The 19,121-nt window shown below is 48.3% G+C and overlaps 1 protein-coding gene across 1 annotated transcript in view; it reads left to right on the top strand.

The window, feature by feature from the left end:
* The window catches only part of LOC100157711 (sodium/potassium-transporting ATPase subunit alpha-4), a 28,310-nt gene continuing 11,510 nt past the window's right edge, over window positions 2,322-19,121 (top strand). The window contains exons 1-9 of the mRNA XM_021089576.1: window positions 2,322-2,561; window positions 4,854-5,052; window positions 5,289-5,398; window positions 5,573-5,707; window positions 9,958-10,147; window positions 10,288-10,460; window positions 15,636-15,772; window positions 16,165-16,315; window positions 17,243-17,411. Coding sequence (XP_020945235.1) covers window positions 2,337-2,561; window positions 4,854-5,052; window positions 5,289-5,398; window positions 5,573-5,707; window positions 9,958-10,147; window positions 10,288-10,460; window positions 15,636-15,772; window positions 16,165-16,315; window positions 17,243-17,411 — 1,489 coding nt within the window. The 5' untranslated portion in view covers window positions 2,322-2,336. The remainder of the gene's footprint in view (window positions 2,562-4,853; window positions 5,053-5,288; window positions 5,399-5,572; window positions 5,708-9,957; window positions 10,148-10,287; window positions 10,461-15,635; window positions 15,773-16,164; window positions 16,316-17,242; window positions 17,412-19,121) is intronic.

The following is a 19,121-nucleotide window of genomic DNA, read 5'->3' as shown; positions in this document are numbered from 1 at the left end:
GAGACCTCAAATTCATCTAAATGAAGAAAAGAAAGAAAAAATTATTTGCGTGCCTACCATGTGCCCAACCCTGTTCTTGGCTCTTTTAAAAACATTTAACCCTGTTCTTGGCTCTTTTAAAAACATTTAATTCCCGTTGTGGCACAGCAGAAACGAATAGAGTAGGAACCATGAGGTTGCAGGTTCAATCCCTGGCCTCCCTCAGTGGATTAAGGATCTGGGGTTGCCATGAGCTGTGGTATAGGTCACAGACACAGCTCGATCCTGCGTTGCTGTGGCAGTGGCATAGGCCAGCAGCTGTAGTTCAGATTCGACCCTAGCCTGGGAACCTCCATATGCCACGGGTGCAACCTAAAAAAAAAAAAAAAAATTAATCCTCGAAGCTGTGTAGGTGCTTTCATCCCACTTTATTTATTTATTTATTTATTGTTATTTCTTGGGCCGCTCCCGCGGCATATGGAGGTTCCCAGACTAGGGGTCGAATCGGAGCTGTAGCCACTGGCCTACGCCAGAGCCACAGCAACGCTGGATCCGAGCCGCGTCTGCAACCTACCACAGCTCCCGGCAACGCCGGATTGTTAACCCACTGAGCAAGGGCAGGGACCGAACCCGCAACCTCATGGTTCCTAGTTGGATTCGTTAACCACTGCGCCACGACGGGAACTCCTCATCCCACTTTAAAGATGAAGAAACCCAAACCTCAGAGAGTCTCAGTAAGTTGCCCCAGGGCAATTAGTACTTTGGAAAGTTGAATTTCCAGCCCTGCATCTTTCTGATTCTAAAATAAGTGCTATTTCTATAATATGTTGCTTTTCTGGGTGATTCTGACTGTAACTTCAACGGTAGGAATTTCAGCCATTATGGTAAAGCAGGAAGAATTATTTCAAGCAAAGGACCTTAGGGGGCCCTTCATTTCCAGCACATGAGGGTCTTGCATCCTGTGTATGTGAAGTTCCCCTTCTGACTCAGGGGCCTTGCTGGTGGGAAGCACAGAGGCCCAGTAGTCATGGCCTATACCACCCAGCAGGGGGCAGACTGGCTCCAGCCAGCCAAGCAGGGAGGGAGCTCCAGGCAGAGCAGTTTCTCAAGCTCCACAAGGCTGACTTTTGGGCAGCGCTATTCTTTGAGGGAGGAGGAAAAGGGGGCCTGCCTGTGAGTTGCAGGCTGTTTGGCAGCATTCCTGCTCTCTCTCCACTAGGTGCCAGTAGCAACCCCTCCCACCACAGTTGCGACAAAAACCAAAAATGCGTCCAGACGTTGCCAACTGTCTCCTGGGGGGCAAATTGAGAACCACTGGGTTAGAGGATGAGGGAATATAGGATTCTAGCAGAAGGGGAGCCACTCTTCCTGGGGATCGAGAAGTGTCACTACTGAGGACAAGAGAAGAAACCTAAAGGCAACAGAGATATTCAGATGAAGAGTAAGGGGGACTTTCTTGGCAGTGAAGGCAGTTAGGCAATAAAACTGGGTCTCTCCAGAGAACTGTGAAATCTCTCCAGAGATTTTTCAGAATGGGAGCCCCTCATCTGTGTAAGTGAAATATAAAGAGAATAGAACATAAAAACCTCTCAGAGGACCTTGAGTTTCCACCTTGTTTCATTGCTCTTTAGTTAAAGTGTAGTTGATTTACAATATTGAGCCAATTTCTGTTGTACGGCAAAGCGCCCAGTCATACCCAGTCATATATATATACTTTTTCTAATATTATCTTCTTTTTTTTTTTTTTTTTTCTTTTGGTCTTTTTAGGGCCACACCCACAGCATATGGAAGTGCCCAGGCTAAGGGCTGAATGGGAGCTGTAGCCTCTGGCCACAGCCACAGCCACAGCCATGCCAGACAGATCCAAGCCATGTCTGCAACCTACACCACAGCTCACAGCCACGCCAGATCCTTAACCCACAAAGCGAGGCCAGAGATCGAACCTGCATCCTCACTGATACTAGTCAGATTCATTTCTGCTGAGCCATCACGGGAACTCCTCTAATATTCTCATAGTCTATCCCAAGAGATTGGATATGGTTTCCTGTGCTGTAGGCAGGACCTCATTGCTTATCCATTCTAAATGTAATAGTTTGCATCTACTAACCCCAAACTCCCCGTCCATCCCTCCCCCTGCCCCCCCCCCCGCCCCTGGGCAACCACATGTCTGTTCTCCACGTCTATGAGTCTGATTCTGTTTTGTAGAGAGGTTCATTTGCGTCCACCTTGTTTTTGACCATTGACAGTTTTCTCTTCATAGGAACCAAACCCCACAGCCTTCCCAATTCAGACTATCCCCTTCGTCACCCACAGGAACCGCCCGGGGCCTCGTGATCGCTACAGGGGATGCCACCGTGATGGGCCGCATCGCCTCACTGACATCAGGCCTGAAGGTGGGCCAGACCCCCATTGCTGCTGAGATCGAACACTTCATCCATCTGATCACAGCCGTGGCAGTCTTCCTCGGTGTCACTTTCTTTGGGCTCTCACTCATCTTGGGCTACACCTGGCTGGAGGCTGTCATTTTTCTTATTGGCATCATTGTGGCAAATGTGCCTGAGGGGCTGCTGGCCACCGTCACGGTGAGTAGCCGGGGTGGAGGGTGGCCCCAGAGCAGACCAACTACCTCACGGAAATGAAACCGCTAGTACCTCCCTTGTGGTTGAACCTCTCAAGTGCAGAATACTCCAACACCATGCATGGGGTGGGGGGCAAACCCCTTAGCTCCCAAAGGACTGTGACTGCCTCAACCCCTTTCCTCCTTAATGAGAAAAGAAGTGAGTTACAATGCAGAAAGTGTTAGATTATAAATCACAGGAGCGAGTTCCGGTCCAGAGTGTACTGGTTGGTGAACCTGGACAATTCTCTTCACTCCAGGCCTCTGTTTATTCATCTGTTTATAGAGAAAGATGAATTTAGAAGTATGGACTCTCGGAGTTCCCGTCGTGGCTCAGTGGTTAACAAATCCGACTAGGAACCATGAGGTTTCAGGTTTGATCCTTGGCCTTGCTCAGTGGGTTAAGGATCCGGCATTGCCGTGAGCTGTGCTGTAGACTCGGCTTGGATCTGGTGTTGCTGTGGCTGTGGTATAGGCCGGCAGCTACAACTCCGATTAGACCCTTAGCCTGGGAACCTCCATGTCCCGTGGGTGCAGCCCTAGAAAAGGCAAACACACACACACACACACACAAAGTATGGACTCTTACTGGAAAGGACTTCAAAGCCCATTAAATTCATACTTTCAAGGAGTTCCTGTTGTGGCTCAGCGGTAACAAACCCAACTAGCATCCGAGATGATGCAGGTTTGATTCCTGGCCTCACTCAGTGGGTTAAGGATCCAGTGTTGCCATGAGCTGTGGTGTAGGTCGCAGATGTGCCTCAGATCTGGTGTTGCTGTGGCTGTGGTGTAGGCCAGCAGCTGCAGCTCCAATTTGACCCCTAACCTGGGACCTTCCATATGCTGACGGTGCGGCCATAAAAAGAAAAAAAAAAAAAAGAAAAGAAAAAGAAAAAAACAAACTCCACTTCTCAACATGGGGAATATCCTTGTACAAAATCTGCAGCAGGCAATGATGATTTCCAGTAGTGGGAAGTCCGCCCCTTTTTGTGTCATCTCATTTCATTGTTAGATTGCTCTAGTTAGAGTTCATTATGTTGAGCAGACATATGATTCCCCATTTGGTCCCAGTTTTCCCATCTGAAGAAACACAAGATGAGTCACTTCTGTCTCTTCCATAACCACCCTTTGGATTTTTTACAGTAGTCATTACATCCCTCAAACTCTCCAGGTGGGAGGTCAAACGGTGCCTTCTCCCTTAACCCTGCTTCCTGTGACTTGATCTTCAGACCCCTGTCTTGCTGATCACCTGTTTGGGGGATTGCTCTCCTTTACCAAATCCTCTTAAAATGGAAATGAGAGCAATACTCCGGGTGTGGTTGGACCAATACAAAGACATCAGGACTTGGTATCATGTAAATAAGTAGTAACTCCTTCATTAGAATTCTGAACATCAGAATTCCCATTGTGGCACAGTGGAAGCAAATCCCACTAGGAACCATGAGGTTGCAGGTTCAATCCCTGGCCTCTCTCGCTGTGTTAGGGATCCAGCGTTGCCATGAGCTGTGGTGTAGGTCACAGACGCAGCTGGGATCTGGCATTGCTGTGGCTGGGGTGTAGGCCGGCAGCAATAGCTCTGATTAGACTCCCTAGCCTGGGAACCTCCATATGCCTCAGACGCAGCCCTAGAAAGACAAAAAAGACAAAAAAAAAAGAATTCTGTACATAACCCCAGCCTAAGAATTCACTCACTTTTAAAACCACCTTGCCATACACCTGATTTTCATTGAATTTATGGTCAACAAAAACTTTCCGGTTTAAGGGATTTCTCAAATCGTTTTCCAGTGTTGCAACTGCCCTTTTCAGTTTCATCATTCTCTACCCTCCATTCCTTTTTCACCTTTTGGTACAGCCCTCTTTCCACACACAGTATCATATACCACAATAAAAGTTTAGTCATCAGTGTGGTCCCTGGAAAGACTGGACTTGAGAAAGATGTGTGGTCTGAACTTGAAAGGATCACGGGGGAGTGGAATATTCCAGGAGGAATAGGAAAGCAATTCTCTATGATACCCTGGTAAAGGAATGCACTCTTTTTTTTGAAACTCTGCCATAAAGTGCAAACCAAAATCACTTTCCTAATTTCCCTCGCCAGTAGCCACAGATGGGATTTCTAAAGAAGGGATGGTAACAACAGGGAAATAAGTACCAAAAAAATTAAAAGAGCAATAAAAATGATCAGATTTCCAGGACACCACATGCTGTGAGCAGCCAAGCTCTTCTCTCACTTCCCCTCTCCCCCTCTTCCATGCCTTAGGTGTGTCTGACCCTGACGGCCAAGCGCATGGCTCGGAAGAACTGCCTGGTGAAGAACCTGGAGGCGGTGGAGACGCTGGGCTCCACCTCCACCATCTGTTCAGACAAGACGGGCACCCTCACCCAGAACCGCATGACCGTCGCCCACCTGTGGTTCGATAGGACCATCTACAAGGCCGACACCAGCGAAGAACAGACTGGTGATGAGTGGCGCTGGTGGGCAGAGCGTGGAAGGATGTGGGGGAGGTGATGAGGGGGCTGAGCGGGCGGGGTGAGTCCAGACAGCCAGCAGATAGTTGGAAAGCGAGAAGAGAGCAGGGAGGCGTGCAGGACAGAAAGCGCTGTCTCTGAGAAGGCTCTGGATGCAGAGCAGGCTGTGAATAACCCCCTGCTTTAAACGCCCCATCCCCTGCTCACATCTGTTCTCTCTCCTTAGGGAATTCGTTTGCCAAGGGCTCTGATACCTGGTTTATCCTGGCCCAGATCGCTGGCCTCTGCAACCGGGCTGACTTTAAGGGGAATCAGCAGACCCTTCCCATCTCTAAGGTGTCAGGGTTAAGGCACCTCGGTGTCTGGGGTATAACCTGCCCTCTCCCCTAAGTATCTCTTTCCTGGACCTCAGGGATGCCCTGAGCGCCCCTCCCCATTCTGCCGTCTCCTTGTCACCCCTGGCAAGCCAGGTGCCCTGCCCAGGCTCATGACACGATCTCATCCCTGCAGTGGGCGACGACAGGGGATGCTTCGGAGTCAGCCCTCCTCAAGTTCATCGAGCAGTCTTACAGCTCTGTGAAGGAGATGAGGGAGAAAAGCCCCAAGGTGGCTGAGATCCCCTTTAATTCTACCAACAAGTACCAGGTACAGAACCTACAAAGGTAGGAGAATAGCTGTGTGGGGTGGGCTTGTCACCTGGGGAAACGGAAGCTTTGCCTTTGCTTTTAGGTCTGAGCTGGGGAACAGATACGGGGGATAAGCAGTGCCCCAATTAGGAGGAAGCCTCACCTCAGGGGAAAGTGAGGAACAGGTGCTGATGAAAAAGGAAGCAGCATTTGGCCCTAAGCAGACTTGAGGCTATGCCACTTGTGCAGAGAACAAGTCATAAAGTGCTCTCTGAAATGTCCCTAGGCAGCAATGGCTGTCTGCAGAAAGTCACAGAGAGGCATCCCTGTGGCTACTGTGAGATTTCCTACTGCTGAATATGCTGGATTTGCCCGCCACTCCTCCGAAGTGCCTTATCTCACTAGTCACCAAAGACTTCTTTTCATTCCATGCCTGTGATTCTAGGAGGCGGTCAGGGGCCTCTGGCCTGCTTGTCAAGTTGGTTTCCCAGGGGCATTTTATCCATGATCCAGCGAGGAGTGACAAGGGAAGGAGAAATGAAGAGCAAGGGAAGTGGGGGCCTGACAGTAAAATCTGAGAGTGGGACAGGAAGCAGTACTTCCCTCCCATGTGAGAATCCCGGCATAATTTGAGGAGGGTTATGGTGGAAAGTAGGGACCAGGGGCATCGCCATGCCTGGAGCTCTAGCAGCTAAGGTTGGAATGTTGAGAGAGAATCATGATTTGCTCAGGGGAGTGGAAGTCTTATCAATTCATGCACTGCCAGAAAGGTCAGGCATTCAGGTGCAGAAACAGAAGAAATGAAACTCCCAAAAGTCAGTTTTGGTTTTGTGTCTTAAAAAACACATAATAATAGTAACCACTTCAGCAGCACATATACTAAAATTGGAATAATATGGAGAAGATTAGCATGCCCCCTGGATGACAGGCAAATTCATGAAATTGTCCATACTTTCATATATATATATATATGTTTTTTTTTGTTTTTTGTTTTTTGTTTTTTTTTTTTGGCTGTGTCCATGGCTTATGGAAGTTCCTGGGCCAGGGATCAAACCTGCATCACAGCGGTGGATCCTTAACCTGCTGTGCCAAAAGAGAATACTTTCTCCTATCTGAAAGTTGCTTAAGGGAATAGATCATAAATTTTTTTGCCACAAAAAAAAAATTTTTTTTTGGTAACTGAAATTAAGGACAACAACAATAAAATAACAAAGGCTATATAAGATTTTTTTTTAAACCCAGTTACCTATATTTTCACACTGAAAGCCGAACGAGTGAAAATTAAAGAAACAGATCCACAGTTTTTTGTCTCAACTGGCTTTTCGTCAGTGTAATAAGATAGGTCCCCTAGGCCCAAACTGCAAACTTATTTCCACTTTTTTCTGATGTTTAGTGGCCTCACGAACCAGACAGGAATTTTGTGCTTGGCAGGGCCTGATTAAAGCCTTTGTCTGGAAAGAATTAGGTACCTCTCCTTCCACTAGATTCAAAATAAAAGCAAAACACAGCCACGACATTTGTTGGGACTTCCAACAAAATTGCAACCTTCCCCCAAACGACTATGTTAGTACCTTTTCTGAGCTTACTGAAGATCAAGTTCAAACAGCAAATTCCTCCTCTTCACCAAGTATGCTTGGCCAGCCTGCAAGCCACCCAGCTCTAATGGGACTTGCATGGGGGGTTGGGGGGTGTGCCAACAAAACCCCTCTGGCCCCTTTCCCTCTCTACCCATGAACCACCTGCTTTAATCAGCTTGCTCTTGGGGCAGTCAGAGGCTCCAGTCTGCAGGGACATCCTAGCCTGCTGGTCGTTTATAAGCCTTGGTCTCTCCCTCTCTGAGATGGAAATGAATAAGTTTCTCTGTTCTGACATTTCCAGATTTCTCCCATCTTTTTGTCTTTAATTTTATTTTTTATTTTATTTTACTTTATTCTATTTTACTTTTCAGGGCCACACCCTCAGCATATGGAAGTTCCCAGGCTAGGGGTCAAATCGGAGCTGCAGCTGCCAGCCTACACCACAGCCACAGCCATGCCAGATCCCAGCCGCATCTGCGACCTATGCCACAGTTCATCGCAACACCTGATCCCCAAGCCACTGAGCGAGACCAGGGAGCAAACCCACATTCATGGATACCAGTTGGATTCGTTTCCACTGTGCCACAGTGGGAACTCCTGTCTGCAATTTTCCATCAAGATGTGATTTTTCTGTGACGAAATTACTAGCTGAAACAGCTCTTGCTGTCGCTTCTGATCATCTCCAATAAATAGTCAACAAATAGGTTTGTGGTTTTTTTGGGTTTTTGGTTTTTTTTTTTTTTTTTTTTTTTTTTTGTCTTTTTGCCTTTTCTAGGGCCGCTCCTGCGGCATATGGAGGCTCCCAAGCTAGGGGTCTAATCAGAGCTGTAGCTACTGGCCTACACCAGAGCCACAGCAATGCAGGATCCAAGCCGTGTCTTTAACCTACACCACAGCTCATGACAACGGCAATGCTGGATCTTTAACCCACTGAGCAAGGCCAGGGATTGAACCTACAACTTCCTGGTTCCTAGTCAGATTCGTTAACCACTGCACCACGGCGGGAACTCCCAACAAACAGGTTTTTAAGTGCTCACAAAATTAAGCTTTTTTTAATTAAATTTATTTTATTGAAATATAGTTGATTTACAATGTTGTATTGATTTCTGCTATACTGCAAAATGATTCAGTTTTGCAGTATATATATATATATATGCACCTAACTATACATATAGTGTGTGTATATATACTCTTTTTCTTTTTTTTATTTCTCCAATACATTCTTTTTTTCTACTGTACAGCATGGTGACCCAGTTACACATACATATATACATTCCTTTTTCTCACATTATCATGCTCCATCCTAAGTGATTAGAGAGAGTTCCCAGTGCTGCACAGCAGGATCTCATTGCTTATCCGTTCCAAAGGCAATAGTCTGCATCTATTAACCCCAAGCTCCCAATCCATCCCACTCCTGCCCCCTCCCCAAATTAAGCTTTTTAAACTTTTTACAGCTTTCTGCTTACATGAGTTAAGGTTTTCCCTCTAAACTGCCTAAGCATATTTTGAATATAAGAGTTTTTGGAAAGTTTCCAAAGGAGCAGCTTTAACCACGATTTACACCCAGGTTTCCCACCTGGCTTCTCCTTGGGCCCGTGCGATCTGACCTTCAGCACTGAAGGCTCAATTCCTCTCTATGTGCTGATTTTATTACCCGAGAGCCTACCACGTCGCAGGAATTTCCTGTCGATCATAAGAGGAACTCCACAGATGGTTCCTTTTCGTGGATCAGAGATCACAGAAAAATGAAAACTGGAATTGATCTCCTTTCTCTGTCCTCAAGTTGTGGCCTGAGGTTCCCTTCATGACTACGCCCTCCCTTCCCAACTGAGGCACAGTGACACTGACCCTCTAACCTGAACCATCTAGCCCCTCGGGGGACTTGTCATATTCCCAGGAGACAGTGGCCGGGGGGCTAGAACGGTGAACTTATTTTTGCATGGTGCTGCAGTTTTCAATGTTGCTTTTTGTGGGTTTTTTGCTTATTTGTTTGTTTTTTGCTTTTTAGGGCTTTACCCTTGGCGTATGGAAGTTCCCAGGCTAGGGGGTCCAATCGGGGCTGCAGCTGCCAGCCTATGCCACAACCACAGCAATGCTGGATCCTTAACCCACTGCGCAAGGCCAGGGATCGAACCCGCATCCTCATGGATCCTAGTTGGGTTTGTTAATGGCTGAGCCATGAGGGAACTCCCTCAATGTATTCTTTACAAATATTGTCTCTATCTTATAAAAACCCAATGAAGTGGGCAAGTTTATCAAAGGACCTAAGGCTCTGAGAGGTTGAATGGACTGACCTGAGGTCGTAAAGCACCCTGCTGGCCTGGAGCCCTGGTGTTTGACTCTAAGCACCTTCCCTATACTCTGCGGTCTCCACTGGCCCCACCACCTCTGCTTCTAGCTGCCCAGGTGGAGAGGGCCCCGCAAACGTGAGGCTGCCCCGTCTGCCCTCAGTTTCCAGTCTGGCTGAGCAGATAACAGAGATTCGTGTGCAAATAATACCAGGCTGCGGGTTCCTGGAAAGGAGGAGGGATGGGCTCAGATTTGGCTGGGGGGTAGGGGGCTGCAAGGAGTTAGGGGACCAAGGAAACAGACACAGATTGCCTGTCGGCTCTACTCTCAAAAACCTTCAATGTTGTGCCCCAACCCTCGCTCTCTCCTCCTGCCCCATGGATGCTTCCTCTCCTCTCCCTAGATGTCCATCCACCTCCGGGGTGACAGCTCCCAGACCCACGTACTGATGATGAAGGGGGCACCTGAGAGGATCCTGGAGTTTTGCTCCACTTACCTTCTGAAAGGGCAGGAGCACCCAATGGACGATGACATGAAGGAAGCCTTCCAGGATGCCTACTTGGAACTGGGGGGTCTGGGGGAACGCGTGCTAGGTGAGGGGGCTATGGGAGGAGCCTTCAAAGGGTGATGTCAAAACGGTTATTATTTGTAGGGGGCAAATCTAGGCTGTTGTGGGGAGCAGGCTAGAGACGTAGAGGAATGACGACTGGTCCTGCCTCCTGTCCCTCTCCAGGGTTCTGCTTCTTGAATCTGCCTAATACTTATGCCAAGGGGTTCAAGTTTAACACCGATGAAATCAACTTCCCCATGGAAAACCTTTGTTTTGTGGGGCTCATCTCCATGATTGACCCTCCCCGAGCTGCAGTGCCTGATGCCGTGAGCAAGTGTCGGAGTGCCGGGATTAAGGTAAACATCTGCCCATCCCAGAAGCCCCTTACCTGTCTTACATTGGAGCCACCGTAGGAAACCCTGGATACAGTAGGTTCTTGGCTTAACTGAAATGATTTCTGACTCCTTGAGCCAGTGACTCTTTTTTTTCTGTCTTCCGCAGCATATGGAAGTTCCCAGGGTAGGGGGGGTCGAATCAGAGCTGCAGCTGCCAGACTACCCCACAGCCACAGCAACGCCAGACCCAAGCCTCGTTTGCAACCCACACCACAGCTCACGGCAACACAGGATCCTTAACCCACTGAGTGAGGCCAGGGATTGAACCTGCATCCTCATGGATACTAGTCGGGTTCATTACCACTGAGCAACAATAGGAACTCCTTGACTTTTACTCTTAAGAGACAACAGTAGTAAGTGTCCTCTGTCGTTAGAATCCTGTCTTGCACCGAACATTAGAATCACTAGGGGAACTTTAAAAATCTGATACCTTGGCCACACTCCAGATGCATTAAATTAGAAACTCTCAGGTGGGACCCAGGCATCTGTATTTTTGAAAACATTTCTGGAGATTCCAATGTGTAGTTTGAGAACCAGCGCCCTAGGACAGGGTTTCTCAAACTGATATGCCGGCGATTCACCTGGGGGTTTTGTTGGAATGCAAATCTTAAATTCAGAAGTCTAAGACACCCCACGATCCTGCATTTCTAACAAGCTCCCAGGGGATGCCAGTGGCTGCTGGTCTGCAGACCACACTAGAGGTAGCCAAGTGCTAGAAGATGCCACGGAACCATACTGCTGGATGGGTTGTGAAAAGGGTGAGGCCAAGTGGGCCGGGGGCCTGGAGCAGGCAATAGTGAGAAGGAGAAATTGAGACTGGGGCCCTTGGTGGATCTGACTCAGGGTGAACAGCTGCCTGAAGAGGTATACATCCAGGAGCAAAAGCTAGAAACCACAACAAAATGCTCTAAGAGTAAAACACACTTGCAGAACAAACCCAGAGATGGGAATTCCTCTTCAGTCAGGTTGGGCTCGCAGCAGGATAGCAGCGGTAAAATTACTCTAATTCTGAGATGTTCTGTAACCCACATTTCCCAGATCAAATTCTAAGACTCAGAGTTCCCGTCATGGTGCAGTGGTTAATGAATCCGACTAGGAGCCATGAGGTTGCGGGTTCGGTCCCCGCCCTTGCTCAGTGGGTTAACGATCCAGTGTTGCCGTGAGCTGTGGTGTAGGTTGCAGATGCGGCTCGGATCCCACGTTGCTGTGGCTCTGGCGTAGGCTGGTGGCTACAGCTCCAATTCAACCCCTAGCCTGGGAACCTCCATATGCCACGGGAGCGGCCCAAGAAATGGCAAAAAGACAAAAAAAAAAAAAAATTCTAAGACTCATGTACATCTTTGTAGATTAAATATTGGTACTTCTCTGCTTATACTTTATATTCTGGGAATGTCTGGGAGGACAGGTTGGGGGGGCAGGTGGGTATGGGGTGGGGTTGGAAGTATTTAAGGAGAACTGGATGCTCTCTGTTAGAGCTGGCTTTATTTTTATTTTATTATTATTGTTATTATTATTTTTGTCTTTTTGCCTTTTTCTAGGGCCGCTCCCGCAGCATATGGAGGTTCCCAGGCTAGGGGTCAAATTGGAGCTATAGCCGCCAGCCTATACCAGAGCCACAGCAACGCAGGATCTGAGCTGAGTCTGCGACCTACACCACAGCTCATGGCAACACCAGATCCTTAACCCACTGAGCAAGGCCAGGGATTGAACCCGCAACCTCATGGTTCCTAGTCGGATTCGTTAACCACTGAGCCACAACGGGAACTCCAGAGCTGGTTTTATCTTGACCTTTGACACTTGGCAGTTTGTCCCAGGGCAGCCTGGGCTGAGCTAAGCACAATGATTAGTCACTACAGTGAGAACCAAAGAATGGATCTAGGAAATCATTCTGAGTGACTTCCCTAATTACAAGATGTTTGGGGTGGTATAGGTCTTTGCAGAAACAGCATTATTATAACACATCTGCATAGGGTAACCACATTATCTTGCCATTCCTCCACGGTTCTATGAGGTACCACGTCACAAGGCAGAAGAGAGATTGAGAAGGGGTTCATTTGCATTTTCGCAGCTTGGAAGCGGGCTGCTGGAACGAGGAGAACATTGTGGATGTCGTCTAAAATGGGTCTTATCTGGGATTTATAGGTCCCTTTAGCAAAAGGAGAGTTATAATTATGCCTGCGGATGGAGAGGCCCAACCAGGAGACAAAGAGATGATTTGAGCCAGGGTGCCTGTCAGAGCAGGACCCGGTCACGGCCAGAGGCAAAGCAAGGCGTGACAGGTCTGAAGAGGACTCAGGCTGGCCTTGAGCTGGCACCTGAAGCAGAAGTTCTGGTGCTTTCTGGGCCAGTCCTCATTCTGGGCACAGGTTTACAATTTTTTTTTTCTTTTTAGGGCTGCCCTCATGGCATATGGAGGTTGCCAGGCTAAGGTTCGAATCAAAGCTGTAGCTGCTGGCCTACGCCACAGCCTCAGCAACTTGGGATCCAAGCCATGTTTGCAACCTCCACCACAGCTCACGGCAACGCTGGATCCTTAACCCACTGAGTGAGGGCAGGGATCAAACCTGCATCCTCATGGATACTAGTCAGATTCATTTCCACGGCACCACAATGGGAACGCCTAGGTTTCCATTTTAATCTCTTAGTTCTTTTGGACCTGAGGCTGACTGAAATTCAGCCGACTTGATGAGGAATTCTGAACCATCCCCTTTTCCCTGTAGAGAAGTGAGAGACATACACATGATACCAGCCTGCAAGAAGGACAAAACGTAATGGCTCTCCAGGGGTTGTCCCACACAATAGATCCTTCCAAGGTCAACTCCAAGATGGAGCCAATGCAGAGGTGATAGATGTTACAAGGCTGCTGAAAGAAGCCAGACAACAGCTGTGTGGCAGCAAGGGCTTTTCGGTTGACTGTGAGACTGGTATTTCTCTGCCAAAGCCACGTGTTCAGGCCTTGGAAACATATGTGACTTTAAAACACTAAAATAAAATTATCCCATTATATTTGCCACTACCTGAGGCCCCTAGTAGTCTGAACACACTTGGCTCTTGTTGTGAATGTGGCCTCCTCTAAGAACCACGGCTAAGCAGTGAAGGCCTGCAAGTGGGGTCACCCACACTGGAACATTTTTCTCAGATGGGTCTGATCTGGGAGAAGAGGGTCCGAGGGAGCAAGACAGCGGCTTGCGAGGATACGTCGGAACATCAGCGGTATAGTCAGCACCAAGAAGTCAGCGGCAGCGAACCTAACTAGTGTCCATAAGGACGAAGGTACAATCCCTGGCCTCAGTTCAGTGGGTTAAGGATCTGGCATTGCCATGAGCTATATGTGTAGGTCGCAGTCACTGCTCAGATCTGGCATTGCTGTGACTGTGGTGTAAGCTGGCAGCTGCAGCTCCAATTCGACCCCTAGCCTGGGGACTTCCATATGCCGTGGGTGTGGTCCTTAAAAAAAAAAAAAAAGTTGGAAATGAAATTCCTTTAGTACTTGACAAATTCCAGAAACTAGCGAATGCCCTTTACCTCAAAGAGAGCCATTCTTTGTAGAACTGCGCCTCTATTGTATGTATGCAGCTCAGTGTTCTGTGAAATTGTGTTTTAGGAACTCACTCTTGGGGAGATGACTTTGTTTTTATTTCTCCAGCCTGGCATGGAGGTGGTATTTCCAGAAACTACTGTAGAGCAGCCCATCTGAACTGTCGGCCTGGGCTAGGTACCACACCTGTGCTGTAGGTCACGATGGATGAACCACTGGGAAACTTGCAGGGCAGTGGAGCCTGAAAGGCATTACTGAAGGCTCCATCTGAACCACATCTGGAATCTTCTAATCTTCGGTGCCGTTCCCCTCAGATCCTTGCCAGTTAGGCCATACCTCACTGGTAGAGCCTGGTGAGGATCTGGCGCCCCAGGACTGACCAGGGAACTTGAAATCAATGATGTGGGTAACTGCTCAGAGTGCAACTTTCCCGAGTCTCTGGTAATCCCAGCTTTGTTAGCACTTCTTCCAGTCAGCCCGCGGTGCCAGTGTGGAATGAGGAGGGCTCCTGGGAAAACTCCTTCAAGGCTTATTTCCACGCTCTGAAAGCAAACAGACCGACCTTTCCAGGACCTCTGTTCTTAGTTCAGCCACAGTCAGTTAGTTCTCTTACCCACCCCACCCCCAATCAGGGCCTGAGAATTCTGTGCTTGGAGGGGACTTGGGGACCATGGGCAGTGGTTCCCAGGAAGTGATCATTCCTTCATTCTATAATTACCTGCATTACTATGTGCTAGGAATTATGCTAGGGCTGGAGACTTAACAAGGACTCATAGGCATAGCCCCACTCTCTCGCAGAGTTCTCAGGCCAGCATCGGGGGAGAGACAAGCCACCAAACAGACATGTGAGAAGTGCTGAAAGAACAGAAAGCTGGAAGAGCACAGAACATGGGCAGGTAGAGACAGGTAGTGTGAGGGTCAGAATGCACCTGGGCCTAGATGAAATTTCCCTAGGCAGGAGTTCCCATTGTGGTTCAGCAGGTTAAGAACCTCACTAGCATCCATGAGGATGCACATTTAATCGCTTGTCTCGCTCAGTGGGTTAAGGATGCGGCGTTGCCATGAGCTGTGGTGTAGGTCGCAGATGAGGCTCTGATCCCGAGTTGCTGTGGCTGTGGTGTAGGCCAGCAGCTGCAGCTCCAATTCAACCCCTAGCCCAGGCACTTCCATGTGATGCACGTGCAGCCCTAAAACAAAAAAAGAAAAGAAAGAAATCACTAGGCAGAGGGAATATTCCAGACTTGCCTTTATTACCACCGTTCTGTGGGTAGCCATTTCTGTCTTAGAGCTTAAAGAAGCAGAATAGCTTATGGAGCAATTAAATGAAATTCTGAGTACAGTAATGCACCCAAATTCCTGATTTATTCCTGGGAAAACTAGAAGTCATTTCTATATTTTACAGCCTGATGGCCCTGACCCGCTCCCAAGGGTTGAAGTCACAATATCAAGATTTTGATCAGTAGCACAAGTTCTTGGGAATGAGCTACTGAAACCCCTGTGGAATGATAGCAGTGATGTTAGTTCTTAAAGGGGAAGGAGAAGGACCTGGGATCGCCCTGAAGACAATTCTGCTTCTTTTCCCTCCCCTCCCAACCTAGGTGATTATGGTAACAGGGGATCATCCCATTACAGCCAAGGCCATTGCCAAGGGAGTGGGCATCATTTCAGAAGGCTCTGAGATAGCAGAGGACATCGCTGCCCGGCTCAAGATCCCTGTCGACCAGGTCAATGCCAGGTGAGACCCCTAAAGACCTCACATCTTTGCTTTTTTTTCCCTCCATCCTTAGCCGGCCCCACCCGCTAAAGTTCTTTGGAAGATCTTTCTATAGATACAATGCGCAAGATGTACTTACCGAAAAGTAAAACATAATAGGAAAAGACGTGACTATGTCGTGGGTTTTCAGAGGGAGGTGGGACAAAGAAAGAAGCAGAGAAGAGGGAGGAGGAGTTGGGAGAGGGGAGGGGATGCAGTGTGCTGATCAGGGGACAGTCCGTGGCTGGGGACTGTGAGGGGACGGAATTGAAAGGAGAAACAAAGAGGTCACAGTAAAGTTGGGTTGGAGGGCACCAGGACCCCTGGCAAATTCTCAGCACTCTGAACCAGCTTTCTGCAATTGCTTCCTTCAGGGACGTCAAGGCCATTGTGGTGCATGGCTCAGATCTAAAGAACATGAACTCCGAGCAACTGGATGAGATCCTACAAAACCACAATGAGATCGTGTTTGCTCGGACCTCACCCCAGCAGAAGCTCATCATCGTAGAGGGATGTCAGAGGCTGGTAAGGGAGACAGCAGAGCCTTGGGGGATCTGGAGGGAACCATGAGGTATAGCCCAGCCCCAAACTAAGCACAGGAATGTGTGGGCAGGCGTGTGCTCCAGAGAGCATCCCATCATGAACCCCTGAGATAGGCATCCGTTTGGGGGCTCCCTGAGAGTTTTGCCATCTCAGGAGGTGAGGGAAAAAGAAGGGCCAAGAGATTGACATCAAGCCTGACTACATCAAGAACAAGGGATGATGGAATCGGGAGTTCCCGTCGTGGCACAGTGGTTAATGAATCCGACTAGGAACCATGAGGTTGCGGGTTCAATCCCTGCCCTTGCTCAGTGGGTTAAGGATCCAGCGTTGCCATGAGCTGTGGTGTAGGTTGCAGACACGGCTCGGATCCCGCGTTGCTGTGGCTCTGGCGTAGGCTGGCGGCTACAGTTCCGATTAGACTGGGAACCTCCATATGCCTCAGGAGCAGCCCAAGAAATGGCAAAAAGACCAAAAAAAAAAAAAAAAAAAAACTTCCTCAATAATGTTTATTTTATTTTTTTTTTATTTATTTATTTATTTATTTTGTCTTTTTCCTATTTCTTGGGCCGCTCCCGCGGCATATGGAGGTTCCCAGGCTAGGAGTCGAATCGGAGCTGTAGCCACCGGCCTACGCCAGAGCCACAGCAACTCGGGATCCGAGCCGCGTCTGCAACCTACACCACAGCTCACGGCAACGCCGGATCATTAACCCGCTGAGCAAGGGCAGGGATTGAACCCGCAACCTCATGGTTCCTAGTCGGATTCGTTAACCACTGCGCCACGACGGGAACTCCCCTCAATAATGTTTAAAAAAAAAAAAGAACAAGGGATGATGGAATCAAACTGACCTTTGGGACTGTGCCTGAATCTGGCGTGGTCATTAGTTCACTCCCTCTCTGCTTCACCCAGGGAGCCATTGTGGCGGTGACGGGGGACGGGGTGAACGACTCCCCTGCGCTGAAGAAGGCGGACATCGGCATCGCCATGGGCATCGCCGGCTCTGACGTGTCTAAGCAGGCGGCCGACATGATCCTGCTGGACGACAACTTTGCCTCCATCGTCACGGGCGTGGAGGAGGGTGAGGAAGCAGGGTGCCCAGGGTTGGGCCTTGGGCCTTGGTCTCAGGCAAGAGAGTTGGCGTACATTATTCTCATTCCCTTTGCCCATCATCCAATCGCCTGTACAGAGCAAAATTCACTGTCAGTCAAAATTCTGGAAATTTGATTTAGCCGGTGCTTAGAGCATCACTATCTGGAGCCCTTATGAGACTGGAGGAAAGTCCAGATTTTCTAGGGAGAATGGGGCTCCAGGGCAGCATAGTATTGTTTTTCTTCTCTCATAGGGATTCAAGTGGGTCTAAAGTAAGTTTCAAGAGGTAGCTATACCCATGGGACTCCTTCAAATTCCAGTCTCAGGAGGACACTAGCAACTTTTTGTCTGAATGATGTTGACATATCAAGATCAGTTGGAGGAGTTCCCGTCGTTGCTCGTGGGTAACGAACCCCACTGGCATCCATGAGGATGTGGGTTTGATCCTGGGCCTCACTCAGTGGGTCGAGGATCCACCATTGCTTTGAGCTGTGGTCGCAGATGCAGCTCAGATCCTGCGTTGCTGTGGTTGTGGTGTAGGCTGTCAGCTACGGCTCCAACTTGACCCCTAGCCTGGGAACTTCCATATGCCGCAGGTATGGCCCTAAAAAGACAAAAAAAAAAAAAAAATCAATTGGAGCCTGATCTATGAGTTGACTGCAGAAGGCAAATTAAGACCCCTCTTTCCCATAGACTGTACCCATTGGTGAACAGGAGAACCCCCAAATTCTGCTTCCTAAGCCCCCGATTTTTGCCTGGAGCTATGTGACTGAAATATATGACAACCACATAATAATAATTGTTAACATTTAATAGATGCAGACTATTGCCTTTGGAATGGATTAGCAATGAGCTCCTGCTGTGTAGCACTGGGAACTATGTCTAGTCACCTATGATGGAGCATGATAATATTAGAAAAAAAATGTATACATGTATGTGTGATTGGGTCACCATTGCTGTGCAGTAGAAAATTACAGAACACTGTAAACCAGCTATAATGAAGAAAATAAAAATCATTATATAAAAAAATAATAAGAGTTCCCATCGTGGCGCAGTGGTTAACGAATCCGACTAGGAACCATGAGGTTGCGGGTTCGGTCCCTGCCCTTGCTCAGTGGGTTAACAATCCGGCGTTGCCAGGAGCTGTGGTGTAGGTTGCAGACGCGGCTCAGATCCCGCGTTGCTGTGGCTCTGGCGTAGGCTGGCGGCTACAGCTCCAATTCGACCTCTAAACTGGGAACCTCCATATGCCGCGGGAGCGGCCCTAGAAATAGCAAAAAGACAAAAAAATAGTAATAATAAGATAATAATAATAATTGCTAGCTTTTAATTGAGACCTTTCAGGATCCTGACACTTTGCTCAGTATTTTATAACCACTCAATTCAATAAAGTTCTTCAGCATCAACTATGTACCAGGCACTATTCCAGATGCTGGGGATACAACAATGGGGAGTAAACACACACATGCCTTCCCTCACCTAACTTAATTTCCAGTGGAGACAGACAGACAGACAATAAAGTAAACTAAATGGTACAATAAAGAAGACAAGCACAATGGGAAAAAATAGGTAGAGCAGGGGGTGGAGGGAGGGAGGAAGAGCAGCTTTTGAAAGGGTTGTAGGGAGAATTCAAATCATCTTGCAAGGCAGGAGGATGAAACTCAGAGAGGTGAGAGCTGCCCACAGTCACAAGCCAGTT

The sequence above is a fragment of the Sus scrofa genome, chromosome 4 (genome assembly GCF_000003025.6).
Source record: "Sus scrofa isolate TJ Tabasco breed Duroc chromosome 4, Sscrofa11.1, whole genome shotgun sequence".
Lineage (NCBI taxonomy): Eukaryota > Metazoa > Chordata > Mammalia > Artiodactyla > Suidae > Sus > Sus scrofa.
This window is presented reverse-complemented; position numbering and strand designations above follow the sequence as displayed.